At 49.0% G+C, this 26,336-nt stretch overlaps 1 protein-coding gene across 1 annotated transcript in view; it reads left to right on the forward strand.

Moving 5' to 3' along the window:
* RCC1L (RCC1 like) overlaps positions 1 to 26,336 on the forward strand; it is a 39,008-nt gene that overhangs the window by 3,257 nt on the left and 9,415 nt on the right. Inside the window, 10 exon segments of the mRNA XM_033192917.1 lie at positions 2,516 to 2,645; positions 7,353 to 7,481; positions 8,927 to 8,962; positions 8,965 to 8,992; positions 10,212 to 10,263; positions 12,600 to 12,684; positions 15,932 to 16,113; positions 19,486 to 19,573; positions 21,042 to 21,215; positions 24,131 to 24,216. Of these exon segments, the coding sequence (XP_033048808.1) occupies positions 2,516 to 2,645; positions 7,353 to 7,481; positions 8,927 to 8,962; positions 8,965 to 8,992; positions 10,212 to 10,263; positions 12,600 to 12,684; positions 15,932 to 16,113; positions 19,486 to 19,573; positions 21,042 to 21,215; positions 24,131 to 24,216 (990 nt within the window).

Genomic DNA, 26,336 nt, shown 5'->3' on the forward strand with positions numbered 1-26,336 from the left:
AACACCTTGGGGTTGTCACTGTGTTAAATTCACAGTAGCTGTAGTACTGAATTTTCCTTTTCATGGTAATAGCCTGAGAATGTAACGGCGAAAAGCATGTAGTCAAGTTACTCAACCTCTAGGAGCTACACTTTCTCATCTGCCTTATACTACTGCTGCTAACAGCAATAAGAAATAGAACATAGAAAAACAAAAAAAGCAATTACAAAAAAAACCCTAAACAACAATAAAAATGAAACGTGAAATATAGGCCAGGTGTGGTAGCTCATGCCTGTAATTCCAGCACTTTGGGAGGCCAAGGCGGGAGGATCATTTGAGCCCAAGAGTTTGAAGTTTGAGACCAGCCTGGGTAACATAGTGAGATCTCTCTCTCTCTCTCTCTCTCTCTCTCTCTCCTCTCTCTCTCTCTGTATATATATATATGTGTGTGTGTATATGTATATATGTGTGTATATGCATATATACACGTGTCTATACACCTATATGTGTGTATATATACGTATACACCTATATGTGTATGTGTGTATATATACACCTATGTGTGTGTATATATATAGCTTTTTTTTTTTTTTAATCTGGCTCTGTTGCCCAGGCTGGAGTGCAGTAGCATGATCATGGGTCACTGCAGCCTCGATCTCCTGGGTTCAAGTGATCCTCCTGCTTCAGCCTCCCATGTAGCTGGGACCATAGGCATATGCTACCACGCTCAGCCTAAATTTTGATTTTTGCATAGAGACAGGTTGTCACTTTGTTGCCCAGGCTCAAAATATAGCTCTTACCTTGAGTTGGGTACCATTCCCTATGAGGGCTTTAGCTATGTTAACTCGTTTAGTCTTCACAACAGTTCAGTGAGAGAGATGGTACTATTACCATCTTCACTTTTTAGAGAAGGAGAACAGATACAGAGAGATAAAGTAATCTACTTCAGGTCACACAGTTGGTCAGGATGGAGCCAGGATTCAGTCTAAAGGAGATCTGTCAACTTGCCTACCATGGTAAGAGATGGTGATTTTTTGTTTGTTTGTTTGTTTTTTTATGAGACAGAGTCTTACTCTGTCACCCAGGCTGGAGTGCAGTGGCACCATCTTGACTCACTGCAACCTCTGCCTCCTGGCTTCAAGCAATTCTCCGGCCTCAGCCTCCCGACTATCTGAGATTACAGGCACACGCCACCATGCCTAGCTAATTTTTGTATTTTTTTTTTTTTCTCGAAACAGAGTCTGTCTCTGTCGCCCAGGCTGGAGTGCAGTGGCGCGATCTCGGCTCACTACAAGCTCCGTCTCCCAGGTTCATGCCATTCTCCGGCCTTAGCCTCCCGAGTAGCTGGGACTACAGGTACCCGCCACTGCGCCCAGCTAATTTTTTTCTGTATTTTTAGTAGAGACGGGGTTTCACTGTGGTCTCGATCTCCTGACCTTGTGATCCGCCCGCCTTGGCCTCCCAGAGTGCTAGGATTACAGGCGTGAGCCACCGTGCCCGGCCAATTTTTGTATTTTTAGTAGAGATGGGGTTTCAACATGTTGGCCAAAGTGGGTCTCGAACTCCTGACCTCAAGTGATCTGCCCGCCTTGGCCTCCCAAAGTGCTGGGATTACAGGTGTGAGCCACTGTATTTGGCTGCTAGAGAGTGTCTTGGTTTTGGTGAATGGGGATGGTTATACCTAGTGGTGAGCTGACATTTACCACTATATTTATCGTCTACATGTAAATCACCCTTCATAGAGTGATTATAAAGATTAAATGAGGCCGGGTGCGGTGGCTCAAGCCTGTAATCCCAGCACTTTGGGAGGCCGAGACGGGCGGATCACAAGGTCAGGAGATCGAGACCATTCTAGCTAACCCGGTGAAACCCCGTCTCTACTAAAAAATATAAAAAACTAGCCGGGCGAGGTGGCGGGCGCTTGTAGTCCCAGCTACTCGGGAGGCTGAGGCAGGAGAATGGCGTGAACCCGGGAGGCGGAGCTTGCAGTGAGCTGAGATCCGGCCACTGCACTCCAGCCTGGGCGACAGAGCGAGACTCCGTCTCAAAAAAAAAAAAAAAAAAAAAAAGATTAAATGAGATAATACTTATCAAACATATAGTAAATGCTCAATAAATGCTAGTTGCTGTCTTAATAATATGTGTTCTTGGGCCGAGCATGGTGGCTGATGCCTGTAGCCCCAGCACCTTGGGAGGCCAAGGTGGACAGATCACTTGAGGCCAGGAGTTCAAGACCAGCTGGGCCAACATGATGAAACTGTCTCTACTAAAAATACAGAAGTTAGCCAGATGTAGTGCACACACCTGCAGTCCCAGCTACATGGGAGGCCTGAACTTGGCAAATGGAGATTCCAGTGAGCCAAGATCACGCCGCTGCACTCAGCCTGGGCAACAGAGTGAGACTGTCTCAAAAACAAAAACAACCCCCCCCCCCCAAATAGTCTGTGTTCTTGGATTTGATAAATAACCTGTCACTTATTACTGAGCAAACTTGACATTACAAATCAGTTCATGCTTTGTGGGAACTGCTTTTCAGATTTCGTCTGCTGCTTGTGGCTATGGATTCACACTGCTGTCCTCTAAGACCAAAGATATTACGAAAGTCTGGGGGATGGGACTCAACAAAGATTCTCAGCTTGGATTTCACAGGAGCCGGAAAGATAAAAGTGAGCATCCCTACCTTGTCTCAGCTCTGCCGGGATTGGTCTGAGAAAGCTCTTTTTTTTTGAGACAGAGTCTTGCTCTGTTGCCAGGCTAGAGTACAGTGGCAAGATCCTGGCTCAATGCAACCTCCACCTCCCAGATTGAAGTGATTCTCCTGCCTCAGCCTCCTGAGTAGCTGGGATTACAGGCGCACACCATTATGACTGGCTAATTTTTATATTTTTAGTAGAGTTGGGGTTCCACTATGTTCACCAGGCTGGTCTCGAACTCCTGAACTCAGGTGATCCACCCTCCTCGGCCTCCCAAAGTGCTGTGATTATAGGCGTGAGCCACAGCACCCAGCCCTCCCTTTGGTGTTCAAGAATATGGTTTCATAAACCAAACCATAGCAAAAAAATAGACGAAGACTTAAAGGGATGTTGTTTGAAACCATCTGGGCTAGATTATTTTTTAGCCTCTTTGGTATCGATGTTGAACCATCAGGCAAAGGGCAAGCACCTGGCCTTTGCAGCTAAGTAAAGATTTCTTTTGTGGCCTAAAAGAGATGACCTTTTTTTTCCTAGCTTGGAGACAGACAGCCTGAAGTACTCTGCAGTGCCTAGAATATGTTTTTTTGGGGAAAAGTCAGTGAAAACATTAACATGGAGGCTTTAGTTCAAATGTTTGAGCCTTGGATTGTAAAAATGTTAGAAATAACTTATAATGGCATTTTAAAAAGTAGACATTAGCCCGGCTAGGCGTGGTGGCTCATGCCTGTAATCCCAGCTCTTTGGGAAGCCGAGGAGAGCGGATCACTTGAGGCCAGGAGTTCGAGACCAGCCTGGCCAACAGGGTGAAACCCCGTCTCTACTAAAAATATAAAAAATTAGCCGGGCATGGTGGCACGCGCCTATATAGTCCCAGTTACTTTGGAGGCTGAGGCACGAGAATCTCTTGAACCTGGGAGGTGGAGGTTGCAGTGAATCGAGATCATGCCGCTACACTCCAGCCTGGGTGACAGAGTGAGACTGTCTGAAACAAACAAACAGACAAACAGAAAAGTAGAAATTAACTAAAAATTACTATGAGAACAGTATGAAATATTTCCTAGGCCAGGCACAGGGGCTCACACCTGTAATCCCAGCATTTGGGAGGCCGAGGTGGGAGGGATTGCTTGAGACCTGGAGTTCCAGACCACCCTGGGTAACATAGCGAGACCCTGTCTCTGAAAAAAAAATGAAAAAGAATTAGCTGAGCATGGTGGCATGCACCTATAATCCTGGTTACTCCAGAGGCTGAGGTAGGAGGATTGCTTGAGCCCGGGAGTTTGAGGCTGCAATGAGTGGTGACTACGCCACTGCACTCCAGCCTGCGCAACAGAGCAAGACCATGTCTCTTAAAAAAAAAAAGGAAAAAAGAGGCCAGGCACAGTGGCTCACGCCTGTAATCCCAGCACTTTGGGAGGCCGAGGCGGGCGGATCACAAGGCCAGGAGATCAAGACCATCCTGGCTAACACAGTGAAACCCCATCTCTACTAAAAAATACAAAAAAAGGCCGGGCGCGGTGGCTCAAGCCTGTAATCCCAGCACTTTGGGAGGCCGAGACGGGCGGATCACAAGGTCAGGAGATCGAGACCATCCTGGCTAATACGGTGAAACCCCGTCTCTACTAAAGAATACAAAAAACTAGCCGGGCGACGAGGCGGGCGCCTGTAGTCCCAGCTACTTGGGAGGCGGAGGCAGGAGAATGGCGTGAACCTGGGAGGCGGACCTTGCAGTGAGCTGAGATCCAGCCACCGCACTCCAGCCTGGGCGACAGAGCCAGACTCCGTCTCAAAAAAAAAAAAAAAAAAATTAGCCGGGTGTGGTGGTGGATGCCTGTAGCCGCAGCTACTCGGGAGGCTGAGGCAGGAGAATGGTGTGAACCCGGGAGGCGGAGCTTGCAGTGAGCTGAGATCGCGCCACTGCACTCCAGCCTGGGGCATAGAGCCAGACTCCGTCTCAGAAAAAAAAAAAAAAAAATAGGAAAAAAGAAAGAGTTCCTAAAATAGGGAGGAAATTACCCAGAACTACATACTGGACAAACCTCTCATTTTTTTTTTTCCTGTTCCCTTGTTCACAGACAAATACATTTTTACATAATTTTAATTGTAGCATATATTTTGTTTTCTGTCTTTTTTCACTTATTTTATATCAGATGTCTTTTTTGTTTGTTTGTTTGAGATGGAGTCTTGCTCTCGCACAGGCTGGAGTGCAGTGGCATGATCTCAGCTCACGTAACCTCCGCCTCCCTGGTTCAGGTGATTCTCCTGCCTCAGCCTCCTGAGTAGCTGGTACTACAGGCACCTGCCATCACACCTGGCTAATTTTTTTTTTTTTTTTTTTTTTGAGATGGAGTTCCGCTCTGTCGCCCAGGCTGGAGTGCAGTGGCCGGATCTCAGCTCACTGCAAGCTCCGCCTCCCGGGTTTACGCCATTCTCCTGCCTCAGCCTCCTGAGTAGCTGAGACTACAGGCGCCTGCCACCTCGCCCGGCTAGTTTTTTGTATTTTTAGTAGAGACGGGGTTTCACCGTGTTAGCTAGGATGGTCTCGATCTCCTGACCTCGTGATCCGCCCGTCTCGGCCTCCCAAAGTGCTGGGATTACAGGCTTGAGCCACCGCGCCCGGCCCACACCTGGCTAATTTTTGAATTTTAGTAGAGATGGGCGTTTCACCATGTTGGCCAGGTTGGTCTCGAACTCCTGACCTCAAGTGATACACCTGCCTTGGCCTCCCAAAGTGCTGGGATTATAGGTGTGAGCCACCATGCCCAAACTATGTATCAGATGTCTTTTATAAGTCAGTATTAAAGTCTTTATTAGCTGTAAGATGTTACATTACATTTTTTTTTGAGTCAGAGTTTCACTCTTGCTGCCCAGGCTGGAGTGCAGTGGCATGATCTCAGCTCACTGCAGCCTCCTCCTTACTGTAGCCTCCTCCTCCTGTGTTTAAGCAATTCTCTTGCCTCAGCTTCCCGAGTAGCTGGGATTACAGGCATGTGCTACTACACCCGGCTAATTTTGTATTTTTAGTAGAGATGGGCTTTCTCTATGTTGGTCAGGCTGGTCTCAAGCTCCCGACCTCAGGTGATCCACCCGCCTCGGCCTCCCAAAGTGCTGGGATTACAGGCATGAGCCACTGTGCCTGGTCTGTATTACATTTTTTATACCTTTTATCCAGAGCAATTTTAGATGTCCAGAAGTGTACAGAGGCTGGGTGTGGTGACTCACACCTGTAATCCCAGCACTTCGGGAGGCCGAGGCGGGTGGATCACGAGGTCGGGAGTTCAAGACCAGCCTGGCCAAGATGGTGAAACCCCGTCTCTACTAAAAATACAAAAAAATTAGCCGGGCGTTGTGGCAGGCGCCTGTAGTCCCAGCTACTCCGGAGGCTGAGGCAGATAATTGCTTAAACCTGGAGGGGCAGAGGTTGCAGTGAGCCGAGATCGCGCCACTGCACTCCAGCCTGGGCGACAGAGTGAGACTCCGTCTCAAAAAAAAAAAAAAAAAAGTGTACAGAGTAGTATGATGTAGCATCACCAGCTTCAGGCGTCATCAACTCATGCCAGTCTTGTTTTCTTCATTTTTCCCACCTTCCCCCTCAATAAATTTGAAGCAAATTCCAACAGTTTAATTTTTTGAGGGGGTGGGGGCCAGGGTTTTGCCCTGTCACCCATGCTAGAGTGCAGTGTCATGATCACTGCTCACTGCAGCCTTAACCTCCCTGGCCCAAGTGATCCTGCCACCTCAGCCTCCTAAGTAGCTGAGACCACAGGCATGCACCATAATGCTCGGCTGATTTCTGTATTTTTGTATATATATATATATATAGTTTTAAACCGTGTCTCGCTCTGTCTCCCAGGCTGGAGTGCAGTGGTGCAGTCTTGGCTCACTGACAACCTCCGCCTCCTGGGTTCGAGCGATTCTCCTGCCTGAGCCTCCTGAGTAGCTGGGACTACAGGTGTCTACCATAATGTCTGGCTAATTTTGTATTTTTAGTAGAGACGGGGGTTTCACCATGTTGGCCAGGTTGGTCTCGAACTTCTGACCTCAGGTGATCCGCCCGCCTTGGCCTCCCTCCCGTGCTGGAATTACAGGCATGAGCCACTGTACCCAGCCAAGATTTCTTTAATAAGAAGACCAAGTATGCTTCCCCACCCCCTACTTCCCCCCTCCCCCCCACACCCCGCATGAAGTCTCGGCTCTTTTTCCCCAGGCCGGAGTGCAGTGGCGCCATCTCGGCTCACTGCAACCTCCGCCTCCCAGGTTCAAGCATTTCTCCTGCCTCAGCCTCACAAATAGCTGGGATTACAGGCGCCTGCCACCACGCCCAGCTAATTTTTGTTTTTTAAGTAGAGACAGGGTTTCACCATTTTGGCCAGGCTGGTCTCGAGCTCCTGACCTCAAGTGATCTGCCTCCCTCGGCCTTCCAAAGTGCTGAGATTACAGGCATGAGCCACTGCGCCTGGCCAGAAGACCAAGTATGCTTTTCTGGAACCTGCTTGTGTAACTCCCATGGCATGAGCTGGGAGTTGGGCTTCTGGTCCTCGCTCTGCCCGTTACTTACCTGCCTTGATGAGTCTTTCCTACCTCCGACTCTGTTTTTTCCAGTGTAGTAGTGTGGAGTTGGACAGTATGATTCCCAGTGTTAGAAATGCATGTCTCTCAATCAGTGTCCTGTGTCTTTTCCAGCGAGGGGCTATGAGTATGTGTTGGAGCCCTCACCCGTCTCCCTGCCTCTGGACAGACCTCAGGAGACACGGGTGCTGCAGGTCTCCTGCGGCCGAGCTCACTCTCTTGTATTGACTGACAGGGAAGGAGGTAAGTTGACCTACTGAAGGGTGGTGGAGGAGTGTGGGGACCATTTCCCTATGAACTGGAGCCTCAGATCAGGCCTGAGTGGCTTGTTCGATTGAACCACATCTAATGAGTGAACCGTGGCATTTCCTGAGCAGATCGGTGGGATTGCTCAAGACAGCTGGGCACAGCTTGTTGATTCTTATGTGGTCCACTCTCAGGTTCTTGGAGAATCATATGTATTTGTAAATAGAACTGCACACAAGGCAGCCTCATCCATTTGCTGTGAAGTCACTGAACTGGGTGGTGTGTAGAGGTGGCTTTTTCTATTTTTTCTTTTTTTTTTTTTTTTGAGACAGTCTCGCTCTGCTGCCCAGGCTGGAGTGCAGTGGCATGATCTTGGCTCACTGCAACCTTTGCCTCCCGGGTTCAAGTGATTCTCCGGCCTCAGCCTCCCGTGTAGCTGGGATTACAGGTGGCTGCCACCACGCCCAACTAATTTTTGTATTTTTTGTAGAGATGGGAGTTCACCACGTTGGCCATGCTGGTCTTGAACACCTGACCTCGGGTGACCCGCCTGCCTTGGCTTCCCAAAGTGCTGGAATTAGAGGTGGGAGCCACGGCGCCCAGCCAAAGGTGGCTTTTTCTGTTGGTATTGAAAGAAGCTTGTTTGCTAACGTATCTTCTAAGTGGTTGGGGGCTTTCAGAGTCTGGGCCCCTGGGTAACCTGGCCCCTTTTTAGAAAAGGGGTTCTTTCCAGGGAAAGGTCAGTGTGAATTACATTTTTCACATTTCATTTTCTTTTTCTTTTTTTTAATCTGTGACAAAGTCTTGCTCTGTCACCCAGGCTGGAGTGCAGTGGCAGGATCTCGGCTCACTGCAGCTTCTACCTCCTGGGTTCAAGTGATTCTCCTGCCTCAGTCTCCCGAGTAGCTGGGATTACAGGCACCCACCACTGCGCTCAGCTAATTTTTGTATTTTTAGTAGAGACGAGATTTCACCATACTGGCCAGTCTGGCCTTAAACTCCTAACCTCAAGTGATCTACCTGCCTTGGCCTCCCAAAGCCCTGGGATTAGTCATGAGCCACTGTGCCTAGCTTCAAATTTCATTTTCTGGCTGAGTGTGCTCTGTAGGAGAAGGCGGAGGTGGCGTTTAGGAGCTCTTTCTAGAGGGGATTGGTGTTAAAGGCAGCCTGGTGACAGGTACAGGGAGTGCAATTCTAGCCTCAGAAGGTGGAATTCCCAAGAGGTGGATCTAGGGCCAGGAGGGGAGGGTGGATCTAGACCCCCACACGCCTCTTGGGAGTTTCTGCAGAGCCTAAGAAAGTTGGAGAAGGAAACCCAGGGGCTGTTGGAGGAGGGGGGTGAGCTAACCAGGACGGGACCACCAATGAGACCCCTTCCAGTCCTCACATTCTAGGATCCCACAAACCTGCAGAACTGATTTAATCGGTGGTGGTATTTTTAGTCTTCAGCATGGGAAACAATTCTTATGGACAGTGTGGAAGAAGGTGATCGAAAATGAAATTTACAGGTGAGTTCCCAGAAGGCCTACCCCTTCCCCATGTTGGGTTAAATGTCAAACATTTCTAGGGAGATGACTGTGGTAAACCCATGGGACGGTCAGAGGCATGCCTGAGAGGGGGCCGTGAGAACTCAGCAGAAAGCTGGGGGAGTCCTGTCTGTTTCAGGTTGAGTGCCATGCATTAGCTTGGTGGGAGAAGAAGGGGCGTGAGCATTGGTTTTGATGTGTAAAACTTCTTTGGATAAATCTTTTTTTTTTTTTTGGGGGGATGGAGTCTTACTCTCTCGCCAGGCCAGAGTTCAATGGCGCGATCTCGGCTCACTGCAACCTCCGTCTCCCAGGTTCAAGCGATTTTCCTGCCTCAGCCTCCCAAGTAGTTGGGACTACAGACACACACCAGCACACCCAGCTAATTTTTGTAGTTTTAGTAGAGATGGGGTTTCACCATGTTGGCCAGGATGTTCTCCATCTCTTGACCTCACAATCTCCCCACCTTGGCCTCCCAAAGTGCTGGGATTATGGGCGTGAGCCACCGCTCCCGGCCCTCTTAGGATGAATTTTTACAAATTGAGTTTTTATTTTATCAAATTGATTTTTAAACATTCCCCTTTATTTCTGTTTTTTTCATTTTATTCATTTTTTGTTTGTTTGAGACAGAGTCTCACTGTGTCACGCAGACTGGAGTGCAGGTGAGATCTCGGCTCACTGCAACTTCCACCTCCCAGGTTCAAGCGATTCTCATGTCTCAGCCTCCGAAGTAGCTGGTATTACAGGTGCCTGCCACCACACCTGGCTAATTTTTTGTATTTTTAGTAGAGATGGGTTTTCGTCATGTTGGCCAGGCTGGTTTCAAACTCCAGACCTCAAGTAATCCACCCGCCTCGGCCTCCAAAAGTGCTGGAATTACAGGCGTGAGCCATCGTGCCCAGTCAATTCTTTTCATTTTAGTGTTTAAAAACATTTCCCTCTAGTTCCTTGTATGATGTTGGAGGGCCTCAATACCGGTAACTCTCAACTTTGGCTGCGTGTCAAAATCACCTAGGATTTTGTTTTGTTTTACTTTCATGCCCAGGCCTGACTTGGCCTCAAATTTGACCTTGAGAGTTACCATAACAGTTACAGTGTGTGCGGAGGGGACAGACCATCAGTTGGGGTGACAGGGAAAAGGCTGCACAGTGCTTGTCGTGACCGCATCCCTTGCTTCTTCCCAATTTGTTCCTGGCTGTAGTGAAAGTCACAGAGTCCACAGAATGCAGGACTTCGATGGCCAGGTGGTCCAGGTAAGAGAGATGGGCCGAGAGCTGCTTATTCTGTTCCTCGGGTGCTTTTGAAAAGTTGAGATTTGGGTCGGGTGATGGCAAATTTGTTAGGGGAATTTTCTGAATTAAATTATTTTAGTAAAAATTATAGCCTACCTACTATAGGCCAGGATTTATACTAGATTCTAGGGATACCAAGTTTAATAAGCTTTTGGGACCAGACGTGGTGGCTCATACCTGTAATCCCAGCACTTTGGGAGGCCGAGGCAGGTGGATCACCTGAAGTCAGGAGTTCCAGACCAGCCTGGCCAACATGGCGAAACCCCATCTCTACTAAAAATATAAAAAGTAGCTGGGTATGGTGGCGCATGCCTGTAATCCCAGCTACTCAGGAGGCTGAGGCACAGGAATTGCTTGAACCTGGGAGGTGGAGGCTGCAATGAGCCAAGAGATTGCACCACTGCACTCCAGCCTGGACGACAGAGCAAGACTCTGTCTCAAAAAAAAGATTTTTGGGGATGACGCTCTAGTGGGTGAACAAGTTAAAAAGCTCACTGAGGCCGGATGTGCTGGCTCACGCCTGTAACCTCAGCATCTGGGGAGGCTGAAGCAAAAGTATCACAGCACTTGCTGTATTCATGCATATATGCATTTAAATATTTATTATAGGTACCTACCATGAGCCAGGCACTATTCTGGGGATGTGAATAAAATGGAGAGCAAAATACAGCTGGCCTAGAACACCACAGCACTAATTATACTGTGATATGGCTTTTTGGTTTTATTTGAAAAATTTTTTTTTTTTTTTTTTTTTTTTTGAGATGGAGTCTTGCTCTGTTGCCCAGGCTGGAGTGCAATGGCACCATCTCGGCTCACTGCAAGCTCTGCCTCCCGGGTTCATACCATTCTTCTGCCTCAGCCTCCCGAGTAGCTGGGACTATAGGCGCGCATCACCATGCCTGGCTAATTTTTGTATTTTTAGTAGAGACAGGGTTTCACCGTGTTAGCCAGGGTGGTCTCGATCTCCTGACCTCATGATCTGCCCGTCTTGGCCTCCCAAAGTGCTGGGATTACAGGCGTGAGCCACCGCGCCTGGCCATATTTGAAAATTTTTTAGAGGCAGGGTCTCACTCTGTTGCCTAGGCTGGAATGCAGTGGTGCGATCATAGCTCACTGCAGCCTTGAACTCTTGGGCCCAAGTGATCTTCTTGCCTCAGCCCCCTGAGTAACTGGGTCTACAGGCATACATCATCCTCGGCTAATTATTTTATTTTAAAGAGAGAGATTCTCACTCTGTTGGCCAGGTCTTAAACTGGTCTCAAACCCTTGGCCTCAAACCATCCTTCTGCCTTGGCCGTCCAAAATGCTGGGATTATGGGTGTAAGCCACCATACCAGGCCTCCTTCACCTATTAGACTGAGTGACTTTGTACAAGTTACCAGACATCTCTAAGACTGTTTCTTTTTCTTCTTTTTTTCTTCTTTTTTTTTTAGTGCAGTGGCACGATCTCAGCCCACAGCAACCTCCACTTCTTGGATTCAAGTGATTCTCGTGCCTCAGACTCCCGAGTAGTTGGGATTACAGGCATGCGCCACCACACCTGGCTAATTTTTATATTTTTAGTAGAGATGGGGTTTTACCATGTTGGCCAGGCTGGTCTTGAACTCCTGGCCTCAGGTGATCCACATGCCTCAGCCTCCCAAAGTGCTGGGATTACAAGAGTGAGTCGCTGTGCCCAGCTGAGATTCAGTTTCTTACTCGGTGGTTTTGGATATTGACTTAGCACAGTGCCTGGTATAAAAATCGTTCAGTAGATGGCGCTTTTCATTAGGCAGTTAGAAAAATGAGTCTGGAACTGGGGAGAGTGGTTGAGACCAGAGATCACAGTGCAGAGGACACAGTTAAGCATTGGGAGTGGCTGCCGTCTCCCAGGGTAGCATGAGGAGTGAGGAGAGGGGAGGGCAGGAGAGAGACCCTGGAGAGAGATCCCAACAGCAAAGGGTCTGAAGTAGAGGCTGAGTGCACGAGCAAGGCTGGAAGCTGTGAGAGAGTAGAAGAGTGGGCTGGGAGGAGAAGGGTTATGGAGGAGGGGTGGTTCTTTGGAGATGGTGTGGGATGGACGGCAGAGCTCTTGGATTTGCCCCTTTGGAGATCTGCGTTTTACTTTAACAAGAGCAGTTTCAATGCAGTGGGAGACTGGTGGATTGACAAGGAGTAAGATGAGCGTGGAGCAGCCTGCCTGGCCCATGCTCCAGGTCCCCAGGAGTGGCAGGCGATGGTGCTGGTCCTTCTTTGGATGAGGACACCAGGGTTCTAAGCATTTCTTCTCATCCCCCTTACCTCTGTTTGTCTGCTAGGTCGCCTGTGGTCAGGATCATAGTCTGTTCCTGACGGATAAAGGAGAAGTCTATTCTTGTGGATGGGGCGCTGATGGGCAAACAGGTAGAGTTCTTTTCATGCACTGGGGTCGTGAAAGTTCTCGGTCCATGTCATGTGGAGCTGTAAGCTGTAGGGCATTTATGGAACCCTTCTTCCTTTTTTTTTTTTTTTTTTTTGAGACAGAGTCTTGCTCTGTCGCCCGGGCTGGAGTGCAGTGGCCGGATCTCAGCTCACTGCAAGCTCCGCCTCCCGGGTTCACGCCATTCTCCTGCCTCAGCCTCCCAAGTAGCTGGGACTACAGGCGCCCGCCACCTCGCTCGGCTAGTTTTTTTGTATTTTTTAGTAGAGACGGGGTTTCACCGTGTTAGCCAGGATGGTCTCGATCTCCTGACCTTGTGATCCGCCCGTCTCGGCCTCCCAAAGTGCTGGGATTACAGGCTTGAGCCACTGTGCCCGGCACCCTTCTTCCTTAATTCAGCTCTTACCTCTTATCACTTTCTGAGGAACACTGTTTTTGGCTCCATTGCCCAAGCTGGAGTGCAGTGGCGCGATCACATCTCACTGTAGTCTCAAACTCCCAGGCTCAGGTGATCCTCCCATCACAGCCTCCAGAATAGCTGGGACAGCAGGCGTGAGCCAACAAGCCCAGCTTATTTTTTGTAGCAACAGGGTTTCGCCATGTTGCCCAGGCTGGTCTTGAACTCCTGACCTTAAGCAGTCTGCCTGCTGTGGCCTCTTGGTGTGCTGGGATTCCAGGTGGGAACCACTGTGCCCTCCTGTAATACTATTTTTTTTGCATCTCTTCCATTCCCCTCAGCACTGGCTCCCACAGAAATAAACTGAGAGAAGGCTGGGTGTGGTGGCTCACACCTGTAATCCCAGCACTTTGGGAGGCCAAGGTGGGTCGATCACTTGAGGTCAGGAGTTTGAGACCAGCCTGGCCACCATGGTGAAACCCTGTCTCTACTAAAAATATAAAAATTAGCCAGGTGTGGTGGCACATGGCTGTAATACCAGCTACTAGGGAGGCTGAGGCAGGAGAATTGCTTGAACCTGGGAGGCAGAGGTTGCAGTGAGCCAAGATCTCACCACCGCACTCCAGCCTGGGCAACAGAGCGAGACTCCATCTCAAAAAAAAATGAACTGAGAGAGCATTGGGGTATCTTTGGCCACTCAACAGAGGAGTTCTGAGTCTTTTAGCAACAAGAACAAGCTGTTTGAGGCTTTTAAAAAGTTTTAAAAATTTTATTTATTATTATTATTATTTTTTTTCGAGACAATGTCTCACTCTGTCACCCAGGCTGGAATGCAGTGGTGCGATCTTGGCTCTCTGCAAGCTCCGCCTCCCGGGTTCACGCCATTCTCCTGCCTCAGCCTCCCGAGTAGCTGGGACTACAGGCGCCTGCCACCATGCCCGGCTAATTTTTCGTATTTTTTAGTAGAGACGGAGTTTCATTGTGTCAGCCAGGATGGTCTCGATCTTACCTCATGATCCGCCCGCCTAGGCCTCTCAAAGCACTGGGATTACAGGCATGAGCCACTGTGCCCGGCCCCAGTCTTTTTACTATCTGCATAGTTTGACTTTTTCAGAATGCCGTATAGCTAGAATCCTATAGTATGTAACCTTTTCAGATAGGCTTATTTTAATCAGTATCATGTATTTTAAGTTTCCTCCATGCCTTTCCATGGCTTGGCAGCTTACTGCTTTTTAGTGCTAAATAACAAACATTACATTGTCTGGATGCACCATGGTTGATCCATTCACCTGCTGAGGAACAGGCCCCTTTGAGGACCCCGGTTGAAGGCAGGAGTCTACCGTTCAATGTTCTGCCTTGGGCTGCTGCCCACGGGTTACCCCCATAGCAAGTGCCGATAATGACATTTGCTTTTGGGCAGGTCCTGCCTGTCCTTTTCTCTGCTGTTTTGTTTGTTTGTTTGTTTGTTTTTGTCACCCAGGCCAGAGTGCAGTGGCATGATCTTGGCTTACTTCAACTGTTGCCACCCGGGTTTGAGTGATTCTCCAGCCTCAGCCTCCCGAGTAGCTGGGATTACAGGTGCCTGCCACCGCACCCGGCTAATTTTTGTAGAGACGGAGTTTCACCATCTTGGTCAGGCTGGTCTTGAACTCCTGACCTCATGATCCACCCACCTCGGCCTCCCAAAGTGCTGGGATTGCAGGTGTGAGCCACCGCGCCCGGCCTCTCTGCTGACTGTTAACCATGCCATTTTAAGTTCCCTGTTTTTTGGGAGTGGTGTTGGGGATGGCATGGGCTCTTAGAGATTTTCTTTATTTCTAGCAAGACCACCAGTGCATTAGAAATTGCTTGTTGTGATCGGGCAGGTGGTGCACACCTGTAATCTAAGCACTTTGGGAGGCTGAGGCAGGAGGATTGCTTGAGCCAAGGAGTTCGATACCAACCTGGGCAACATAGTGAGATGCTATCTCTATTTCAATTAAAAAAAAAATTTTAGACCAGGCACTGTGGCTCACGCCTATAATCCCAGCATTTTGGGAAGCTGAGACGGGCAGATCACCTGAGGTCAGGAGTTTGAGACTAGCCTCGCCAATATGACAAAACCCCATCTCTACGAAAAATACAAAAATTAGCTGGGTATGGTGGTGCATGCCTGTGATCTCAGCTTCTTGGGAGGCGGCTAAGGCACAAGAATTAAAAAATTGCTTGAACCCAGGAGGTGGAGATTGCAGTGAGCTGAGATCACGCCACTGCACTGCAGCCAGGGCAACAGAGTGAGACTCTGTCTCAAAAATAATAAATAAGTTGTATGAGCATGCAAATAAGCAGATTAGAATTTCCTTCCTTCCTTCCTTTCTTCCTTCCTTCCTCCCTCTCTCTCTTTTCTTTTCTTTCTTTTTCTTTCTTTTTTTTATTTTTTGAGACAGTCTCACTCTTGCCAAGGCTAGAGTGCAGTGGCACAATCTCGGCTTAACTGGAACCTCTGCCTCCCAGGTTCAAGCAATTCTTGTGCCTCAGCCTCCTGAGTAGCTGGGATTACAGGCATGTACCATTATGCCCTGATAATTTTTGTAATTTTTTTTTTTTTTTTTAATAGAGACAGGGTTTCGCCATGTTGACCAGGCTGATCTCGAACTCCTGACCTCAAGTGGTCTGCCCACCTCAGCCTCTCAGTGTTGGGATTGCAGATGTGAGCTACGGCGCCCAGCCCCAGATTAGGATTTCTGAGCTGATATTTGTTAAGTGCTTAAAACTGCACTTGGCATATAGTAAGTCTGTGTATGTGTTTGTTAAAAGAGCAAATAATTAAAAATCCGTCTTTTCCACTGTGTTAGGTCTGGGTCACTACAATATCACCAGCGCGCCCACCAAGCTGGGTGGAGACCTGGCAGGAGTGAACATTGTCCAAGTTACCACCTATGGTGATTGCTGCCTGGCCGTGTCCGCCGACGGAGGACTTTTTGGTTGGGGAAACTCGGAGTACCTGCAGCTGGCCTCTGTCACTGACTCCACACAGGTATGCGGTCACCGACGGCGTGGTGCTGGGAGGTTTGGAAACATTAAAGTGTTAAGGAGCCGGGTGTGGTGGCTCACACCTGTAATCCCAGCACTTTGAAAGGCCGAGACAGGCAGATCACTTGAGGTCAAGAGTTCAAGACCAGCCTGGACAACATGGCAAAACCCCATCTCTACAAAAAAAATACAAAAATTAGCCAGGTGTGGTGGTGCATGCCTGTAATCCCAGGTACTCAGGAGGCTGAGGCATGAGAATTGAATCGCTCGGAGAGTGCAGTGAGCTGAGATCGTGCCACCGCCTTCCAGCCTGGGTGACAGAGCAAGACTCTGTCTCAAAACAAAGCAAATAGGCTGGGCATGGTGACTCATGCCTGTAATCCCAGGGGACAAGTCGGGCAGATCACCTGAGGTCAGGCGTTCAAGACCAGCCTGGCAAACATGGTGAAACCCCGTCTCTACTAAAACAAAATACAAAAATTAGCCGGGTGTGGTGACAGGTACCTGTAATCCCAGCTACTCAGGAGGCTGAGGCAGGAGAATCGCTTGAACACAGGAGGTGGAGGTTGCAGTGAGCCGAGATTGCACCATTGCACTGCAGCCTGGTGGACAAGAGCAAGACTTCGTCTCAAAAAAAGAAAAAAAAGAACAACTAAAGGAATAAAGAATGACTACTCCATAGCAGGGCAGCCGCCCCACACTTTTTTTTTTTTTTTTGAGACAGTGTGTCACTCTCTTGGCAGGCTGGAGTGCAGTGGTGCAGTCTTGGCTCACTGCAACCTCCACCTCCCGGATTCAAGCAATTCTCCTGACTCAGGCCCCCGACTAGCTGGGACTACAGGTACCTGCCACCATGCCCGGCTAATTTTTGTATTTTTAGTAGAGACGGGGTTTCACCATGTTGTCCAGGATGGTCTCGATCTCTTGACCTCGTGATCTGCCCCCCTCAGCCTCCCAAAGTGCTGGGATTACATGCCACACACTTTTAAGTGACCAGATCTCAGGAGGACCAAAGTGGGTGAGGTTAAACCATGAGAAACCACCCCCCGTGATCCAGTCATCTCCCACCAGGCCCCACCTCCAGCATTGGAGTTTACATTTTTTTTTTTTTTTTTTTTTTTTGAGACAGAGTCTAGCTCTGTCTCCCAGGCTGGAATGCAGTGACCCGATCTCAGCTCACTGCAACCTCTGCCTCCCAGGTTCACGCCATTCTCTGGCTCAGCCTCCCGAGTAGCTGGAGGCTGCCAACACACCCAGCTAATTTTTTGAATTTTTTTTATTTTTATTTTTTGAGACAGAGTCTCGCTCTGTCGCCTAGGCTGGAGTGCAGTGGCCGGATCTCAGCTCACTGCAAGCTCCGCCTTCCGGGTTTACGCCATTCTCCTGCCTCAGCCTCCTGAGTAGCTGGGACTACAGGCGCCCGCCACCTCGCCCGGCTAGTTTTTGTATTTTTTTAGTAGAGACAGGGTTTCACCGTGTTAGCCAGGCTGGTCTCGATCTCCTGACCTCGTGATCCGCCCATCTCAGCCTCCCAAAGTGCTGGGATTACAGGCTTGAGCCACCGCACCTGGCCTGTATTTTTTTTAGTAGAGACAGGGTTTCACCGTGTTAGCCAGGATGATCTCCTGACCTTGTGATCCGCCCGCCTCGGCCTCCCAAAGTCCTGGGATTACAGGCATGAGCCACCGCGCCCAGCCAGGGTTTACATTTCAACGTGAGATTTGGGTGGGGACACAGATCCAAACCATGTCAATTGTGTAACTAATCTGTTTCGTCCCATCACTCATATTCCACAATTACCAACTAACGGCCAATTCAAAAAATAGAGATATGATTCACACACCATAATTCACCATTTTAAAGTTTACAATTTAGTGGATTTTAGTATTAACATATTCACAAGGCTGTGCAACTGTTACCACTCTCTAATTTCAGAACATTTTAATGACTCCTCCAAACAACCCCATATTGCTAATGGCTAGTTTTTTGTTTATTTGTTTGTTGGTTTTGGTTTTGTTTTTTTTTAGACATAGGGTCTCACTTTGTTGTCCAGGCTGGAGTGCTATCATAGCTCGCTGCAGCCTCGAACTCCTGGCTCCAGCAATCTTCCCGGCTCAGCCGCCCTAGTAACTGGGACTATAGGTGCACACCATCACACTCAGCTAATTTACAAAAAATTTTGTTGTAGAGACAGGGTCTTGCTTTTTTGCCCAGCCTGGTCTCAAACTCCTGTCCCCAAGTGATTCTCCCACTTCAGCCTCCCAAACTGCCGGGATTATAGGCATGACCACTGCTGTACCTGGCTGGTGCAGTGCTGCGGTTTGAGATTGCAGTGTGTTGTGATCATGCTGCTTTGAATAGCTGCTGGACTCCAGCCTGGGCACCATAGTGAGATCCCATCTCTAATAAATAAACATACTACATTCCTTGATATGATCAAATTTCTGACAACATACAGCAGGGTTTTAAATATGTGTTAATAGAGAAATCTGCACAAAGGGAAAGTAAAAGTCAGCTAATAAGATTTTAAAAAGCCTCCCCTGTGGTCAGGTACAGTAGCTAGAAGTGGTTGCAAATTTGGCTGTGAGCTTCCTAGTAGGGAAAGCAAAGAAGAAACATGGCCATTTAAATGATTCTTTGTTTCCGTAAGATAAACGGCAAATAAGGTGTTGGGGAGAAGTATGGCTCTCCCAGCTACCAAGGCCTGAGAGAAATGTCACCCATGGCCTTCCTGTGGGGGACAGATCCAGTGGCATGCCATTGTTATATATTGCCACATAACAAAAGGCCCCAATACTTAGCAGATTAAAACAATACACTTTATTTATTTATTTAGAGATTGGATCTTGCTCTGTTACCCAGGATGGAGTGCAGTGGTGTGATCACGGCTCACTGTAACCTCCACTTCCTGGGTTCAAGCAATTTTCCTGGCTCAGCCCTCCGAGTAGCTGGGACTACAGGCACTTGCCACCACGCCCAGCTAATTTTTGTATTTTTAATAGAGACGGGGTTTCACCATGTTGGCCAGGCTGGTCTCGAACTCCTGATCTCAAGTGATCTGCCTGCCTCGGCCTCCCAGAGTGCTGGGATTACAGGCGTGAGCCACCACACCTGGCCACAGATGTCATTTCATGTTAACTTTGGTTGACATCTGCCTCCTCCACTAGACTACAACTCTCTGAGCGTGGAAACTGGGTCTCTTTTGCTTACCATTATACCCCAGCCCCTAGTAGAATGCTTGGCATGTGATGTTCAGGAAGCATCTCTGGAGTGAATGAATGAACTGGGACTCAGCTACTCTGTACCTAAGACCAGAACACTTCCTGGTCCTTACTGGTTTGCTTTCCTAACAGTGTGGCTCCTTTCTTTGGTTCAGGTGAACGTGCCCCGGTGCTTACACTTCTCAGGAGTGGGGAAGGTGCGACAGGCTGCGTGCGGTGGCACGGGCTGTGCAGTGTTAAACGGTGAGGCCTTCTTTCCGGTGGCTCATTGGGAAGCTATAGGTAGATTGCATAGGGAGTGGTCAGTGTCCATTGGATTTGCAGGCTGTAGACCTCAGCCTCAGGAGGGTAACGTGGCTGGGTGTGGTGGCTCACATCTGTAATTCCAGTACTTTGGGCAACTGAGGCAGGAGGATCGCTTGAGGCCAGGAGTTCCAGACCAGCCTGGGCAACATAACGAGACCCCGTCTCTACCAAAAAGTGGAGAAATTAGCTAGAAGGCTGGGTGTGGTGGCTCGCACCTGTAATCTCAGCACTTTGGGAAGCCAAGGCAGGCGGATCACCTGAGGTCAGGAGTTCAAGACCATCGTGGCCAACATGGTGAAACCCTGTTTCTACTAAAAATAGAAAAATTAGCCAGACATGGTGGTGCATGCTTGTAATCCTGATACTCGGAAGGCTAAGGTGGGAGAATCACTTGAACCCAGGAGGCAGAGGTTGCAGTGAGCCGAGATCGCACCACTGCACTCCAGCCCAGGTGATAGAGCGAGACTCTGTCTCAATAAAAAAAGAAAAAGAAAAAATGAAAAATTAGCTCGGCATGGTGGTGCACGCCTGTAATCCCAGCTACTCAGGAGGCTGATGCAGAAAGGTCTCTTGAACCCAGGAGTTCAAGCTGCAGTGAGCTATGATCATGCTACTGCACTGGGCAACAGAGCAAGACCCTGTTTCAAAAAAGGAAGGAACTATGGCCATGGGAAGATGTCGTTGGATTGAGCTCAGTCATTACAGGGTGTGAATAAAGTTCTTAACAAAAAGCAGATAGCCCGCTATTTATCTTTAGACACATGACCATAGAGCTGAGTCATCCTAGAGCAAACCTCTGGAGTGGAGAGCGAACTACTTCATTCCCCTCCCTTAACTGGGACCAGAGAGACTCCAGCTCTGCCTTCTCCAGCCAAAAAATCAAAGGCAGATGGGAGAACAGCCTTTAGCTTTGGATAGCGATGAAATGTCTGGCACCACTGATGAATATTAAACTTTCTGTATCCAAAACGTCATTTCTAAGAGTTTTAAGAATCTGGCCAGACATTGTTGATGTGTTTGGCTTTGCTCTTCCGATCAGTGCGAAACACAGAGCTGTCATTAGGGGGAGAAGACATCCTCCCTTCTCTGGTATTCGTATGGGTTTTCTGGCTGATTTATGCACTGATCCCCTCCAGGTTACTAACCCTCAAGATGTGGGAAGTTTGTGTTCTGAGCCAGGAGAGCTGGCGAGACAGACTCCCCCAGCAAGAATTTAAGCAGGGGAGAGTGAATTATTCTAAATCTCTGTCTGCACATTCTTGCCAAGCAAGGAGGAAAAAAAAAAGAACAACAACAAAAAAATTCGTGTGGATGTCATAAACCTTGGTGGTGTAGTTGGAGTTTCTGGTAAGGGAGGGTTCTTACTTGGATGGACTTACTGACCCTTGTTTTTACTGTAATGTAGGAGAAGGACATGTTTTTGTCTGGGGCTATGGAATTCTTGGGAAAGGCCCAAACCTAGTGGAAAGTGCTGTCCCTGAAATGATTCCACCCAGTCTCTTTGGCTTGACGGAATTCAACCCAGAAATCCAGGTTTCCCGCATCCGATGTGGACTCAGCCACTTTGCTGCACTGACCAGTAAGTGACCAAGCCCGATGGCCCCGGTGTAAGCCCGGCAGAGGTTCTCTCTCTTTCAAGTTCAACCCCAAACTGCAGGCAGCTCTCAGGTTCCACCCATCCAACTGAACGGCGCCTTTGTACTGATAACTCAAGCGAGGGCTAAACGAGAAGTTGTTTGCCTCGAGGTTGTATAATGTTTCCTGTTTTCCCCCCTGGAGTTTTGGGTTTGGTTTGTTTGGTTTGTGGGTAGGCTAATGTGAACATGCGTTTTCTCAAGAGAGCACCCGTCGGTGGTAGGAAGGGGCACCGCGAGTACGTCGGGTGCCGGAGGAAACCAGCAGAGGCTTGGCGGATCCACGGGTGGGTGATTAGGAAGTGATTGTGTGGGGCTTAATCCCACTACTCCCCGGCCGAGTCCAGACCCTGAGCTGACCCAGGATATGGGATGGCAAAAGGCCGATTTGTCAACACTGTCCCGTGGTTTCACGGAGGTAAATCTACTGGTTTCTCCAAAGTGCTGGGGCAGAGAATGATGAAAGGGGAGAGCGAAATGGAGGTTTTTCCCAAAGGCCTGCCAGATTACAAAGCCACAGAATATCCGCTTACCCTGCAGGGTAAGGGTAAGGAATGTGTCCTTTTCTTGGTTAAATCTCCTACTCCACCACGGTTACTGTGGATTCAATTTGCTGCTCTCTAGTTGACTTGAATAGTCAAACTGTCCTGAATTAATTTCATTCTGTGATTCTCAAGTAAATTAGTTATTTCCTTGCAATTAGAAGAATCTTTTCATTTCATGGCAAGTAATTGTTTCCTTTTCAAACATCTGGGCCGGAACAGTCAGTTCGTGTCATCTTCAGTTGAGTTCTCTGGCCTCATTCCCACGTGGGGCCTGTCCCAGTTGCCTGCCCTCTGTACCAGGGTCCTAACTGTTATTCCCTTATTGTCTGAATTCCAGGCTTCAGAGGCCGTCAAACAGGCAGGCCTGGGTTGTTACGGCTGTCGGCTGGAGTTTTATCTGGATCTAGGTTGAAGCACTGAAGTTGCAGTGGTCATGACTAAGCCAGAGAATTCCTTGCCACTGCCCAGCCAGAGCAGCCACTTGCATTTGCAGCTGAGTGTAGGTCTCATGAATTCTTTTTTTTTTTTTTTTTTTGAGACAGAATCTCACTCTTGTTGCCCAGGCTGGAGTGCAATGGCATGATCTTGGCTCACCACAATCTCTACCTCCCGGGTTCAAGCGATTCTCCTGCCTCAGCCTCCCGAGTAGCTGGGACTACAGGCGCCCTCCAACATGCCTGGCTAATTTGGTGTCATGAATTCTTAAAGCTATTTTGATTTGGCAAGTAAGAGTCGTATGGACTAATTTTTGGAGAAACAAATATCTACTTTCCAGAAAGTTCTTAAGGCCTAAACTATGGGCAGAGTCATGTGTTTAGAAATCTGTGTGAAGTGTTTGATTAGAGCAGAGGCTTTTCTATTTGCCCTCATGCCATGTAGCCATTTCAGGTCACAGCAAAATGAAATTCCTTTCTGGATTTCTCCCCGAGACCCAACAGGCCTCCTTCTAAGGGTGAGTTACTGCCTGTTGGTAGACAAAGCGTGGCTGTCTTCCTGCCTGTGTGCCTGGCATTTGCAGATAGCCATCTGGGAATTGGAGTTGATTGGTTTATCCTGTGGTCTGCTAGCATTTTGGGGAGCCAGACCAAACTGTTCTGTTAAACACCCGAGGTCTAGCTGGATGCAGTGGATCATGCTTGTAATCCCAGCACTCCTCGAGCCCAGGAGTTCGAGACTAGCCTGGGCAACATAGTAAGATTCCGTTTCTACAAAAAATACAGAAATTAGCTGGGTGTGGTGGTGCGTGCCTGTAGTCCCAGCACTCTGGAGGCTGAGATGGAAGGCCTGCTGCTTGAGTTTGAGGCTTCAAGGCTGCAGTGAGCGGTGTTTGTGCCACTGCATCACAGCCTAGGCAATAGAGTGAGACCCTGTCTCAAAAGCCAACAAAAACACACACACACACACTCTCTAAAGGTCTGAGTGTGGAGGACAAGGGGCACGCTCAGATCAGGGGGGCTAAGATAGCTTGTAATTATTCCATACTTCATCAACCCCGGGTCTTGTAGTCTTGGCTTTTCCATGTCACTTCCTCTGCCTCCCATGACCCAAGCCTTTTGCCCGACAGCCGGTGGTGACATGGGCCCAGGAGTGCCCCAGCTGGTGCAGACAGAGTCCCACCTGAAGGCCGGGCTAGGAGAGGCCGTCTCCTGGGTTGACCTCTTACAGCATCCTGTACTTTTTCTTCCTGACAGTTTTTACAGTTTGTAAACATAAATTAAAATCATTTGTCTGTTCCATCTCCAGCCTGTCCCCAGCTCCTGGAACACAGACCTAGACCCAGCACAAGCAGGCACTTGGTCATTAGATGCCCTGTGGCCAAATGCTCCCAAGATACGGACAGTCAATCCAGGAATGACAAATTGTCCTACTTTTCACTGTCAAATCAGGAAGCCCGGGGTGTCGCCAGGATTTGTGGAGGGCAGAGTTTGGTGGCACATGATTGTGGGCGGGGCACAAGGGGTGAGCAGAGTGGGCTGTGTGCACCAGTGACCTCCAGCCCCATCCACTACCCACATACCCCAGCTCCATGCACCACCCCCAGCCCTGTCCACCACCCCCAGACCCCAGCTCCATGCACCATCCCCAGCCCCCATCTTCATTTACATGCTCCTGGGCGTGGACCTGTTTTCGATATGGAGACAGCATCTCAGACCCTTACTTTTTGCCTTCAAAGACAGCATGAACACCTGGTGAAAGCTGAACAGTGGGCTCTGTAGGTATCTGGTTCTAGAAAGCCTGTTCTCATGACCCATCCTCTCCTTGGAGACTTGTTCTTCACACAGTGCCAACCAACCCCTGTTTTCCTCCCTATGCAGACAAAGGAGAGCTGTTTGTATGGGGCAAGAACATCCGAGGCTGCCTGGGAATTGGTCGCCTGGAGGACCAGTATTTCCCATGGAGGGTAAGGCTGACCGGGGCGGTCTCGAGAATGGATTCTGAGAGTAGAGTCACCTGACGTCACCTCAGGCACCTCGCATGCAGCTGGGCCAGGACAAGGGCCACGGGACCTGCTCCCCCTTCCGGGTCCTGGCTACGCTCCTCCAGTGCAGCATGCCATGCCATAGCACACTCTGTGGTGACACCCATGAGATACCCGTGGGACATCTGCATGGTGTGATGGGCGGGGGAGTGACACCCGGCTCTCGGGGTGCAGGAGCTGGGTCAACCCATCCCGGCCTGCTGAGTGGGAGGTTGGAGGCAGTGGCTTACCCAAGCATCCAGTCCTGTAAGAAGCCCCGTTGGAGGCCGTCCTTGGGGTGGATCGGGGAAACAGAGGCACGATGGTGCAAGGCTCTGGCAGGGTGCCGTGAGGCTCCAGAGAGGGGGAGATACTCGATGAAGTCGGCACACTAGGAGCTGTTTACAGAAGCCCACATAGGGGAATGCTTCACAATGAATTTGAAAGAAAGCAGGATGTTTAATATTTAGATGGTCCAACCGCAGCCATGAAGTGAAAAAATACAGTCGCTTCCTTAGGGGCGGTAGTATGCAATTAGACAAAAAGGCTCCTTCCAGAATTACAGGGGAAGAGAGACTCGTTCTAAAATTGTAGTTTACCTTTGCGTTGTTTACTAAGTCAGTTCTTTAAGGCATTCTAAAAAAGGAGGTTTTTGGGGTTTTTTGAACATGAAACATATGTTCATGGTACAAAAAAATATACTATGGAAAATAAGTCTCCCACCACCCAGTTTTGTTCCAGAGTTTTTGTTCCAGTTTTGATCCTGGTTTCTTTTTTTTTTTTTTTGAGACGGAGTCTCGCTCTGTCGCCCAGGCTGGAGTGCAGTGGCCGGATCTCAGCTCACTGCAAGCTCCGCCTCCCGGGTTTATGCCATTCTCCTGCCTCAGCCTCCCGAGTAGCTGAGACTACAGGCACCCGCCACCTCGCCTGGCTAGTTTTTTTTGTATTTTTTAGTAGAGACGGGGTTTCACCGTGTTAGCCAGGATGGTCTCGATCTCCTGACCTTGTGATCCGCCCGTCTCGGCCTCCCAAAGTGCTGGGATTACAGCCTTGAGCCAGGTCCTGGTTTCTTTATGTTCTTTTCCAGAGATAGTCTCTGCATAGAAACTCGTATGCGTGTGTGTGCGTGTGTGTGTGTGTGTCTGTGAGTGCATCCATGTGTGTGCAGTATGCATATGGGTGTACTTTACCAGGTTGCATTTTAATTTGTTTTGAAATTGTGAAAAGCATTTTTAAAAAGGACTTGCACTGGGTGTGGTGGCTAATGCCTGTAATCCCAACGGCAGGCTGAGGCAGGCAGATCACAAGGTCAGGAGTTCAAGACCAGCCTGACCAACATGGTGAAACCCCGTCTCTACTAAAGTATGAACAAATTAGCCAGGCGTGGTGGCAGGCGCCTGTAATCCCAGCTACTCGGGAGGCTGAGGCAGGAGAATCACTTGAACCCGGGAAGCAGAGGTTGCAGTGAGCCGAGATCGCACCACTGCACTCCAGCCTGGGCGACAGAAGGAGACTCTGTCTCAAAAAAAAAGGGACTTGCAAAAGAAATGTATGTGTGTGTGTGTGTATATATATATATATATATATCTTTTTTTTTCAAGACCATTGGTGGAGGCTCTGAGAAAGCAAATTGAAATGGAGACTTTAACTTTGTTTTTTATTTTTGCTTTTTTTTTTTTTTTTTGAGATAGAGTCTCGCTCTGCCGTCCAGGCTGGAGTGCAGTGGCCGGATCTCAGCTCACTGCAAGCTCCGCCTCCTGGGTTTACGCCATTCTCCTGCCTCAGCCTCCCGAGTAGCTGGGACTACAGGTGCCCGCCACCTCACCCGGCTAGTGTTTTGTATTTTTTAGTAGAGACGGGGTTTCACCGGGTTAGCCAGGATGGTCTCGATCTCCTGACCTCGTGATCCGCCCGTCTCGGCCTCCCAAAGTGCTGGGATTACAGGCTTGAGCCACCGCACCCGGCCTATTTTTGCTTTTTATGAGACAGAGTTTCACTCTATCACTCAGGGTGGATTACAGTGATGTGATCACAGCTCACTGCAGCCTTGACCTTCCTGGGCT

The sequence above is a fragment of the Trachypithecus francoisi genome, unplaced genomic scaffold (assembly GCF_009764315.1).
Source record: "Trachypithecus francoisi isolate TF-2019V2 unplaced genomic scaffold, Tfra_2.0 Lachesis_group4, whole genome shotgun sequence".
NCBI classification, from domain to species: Eukaryota; Metazoa; Chordata; class Mammalia; order Primates; family Cercopithecidae; genus Trachypithecus; species Trachypithecus francoisi.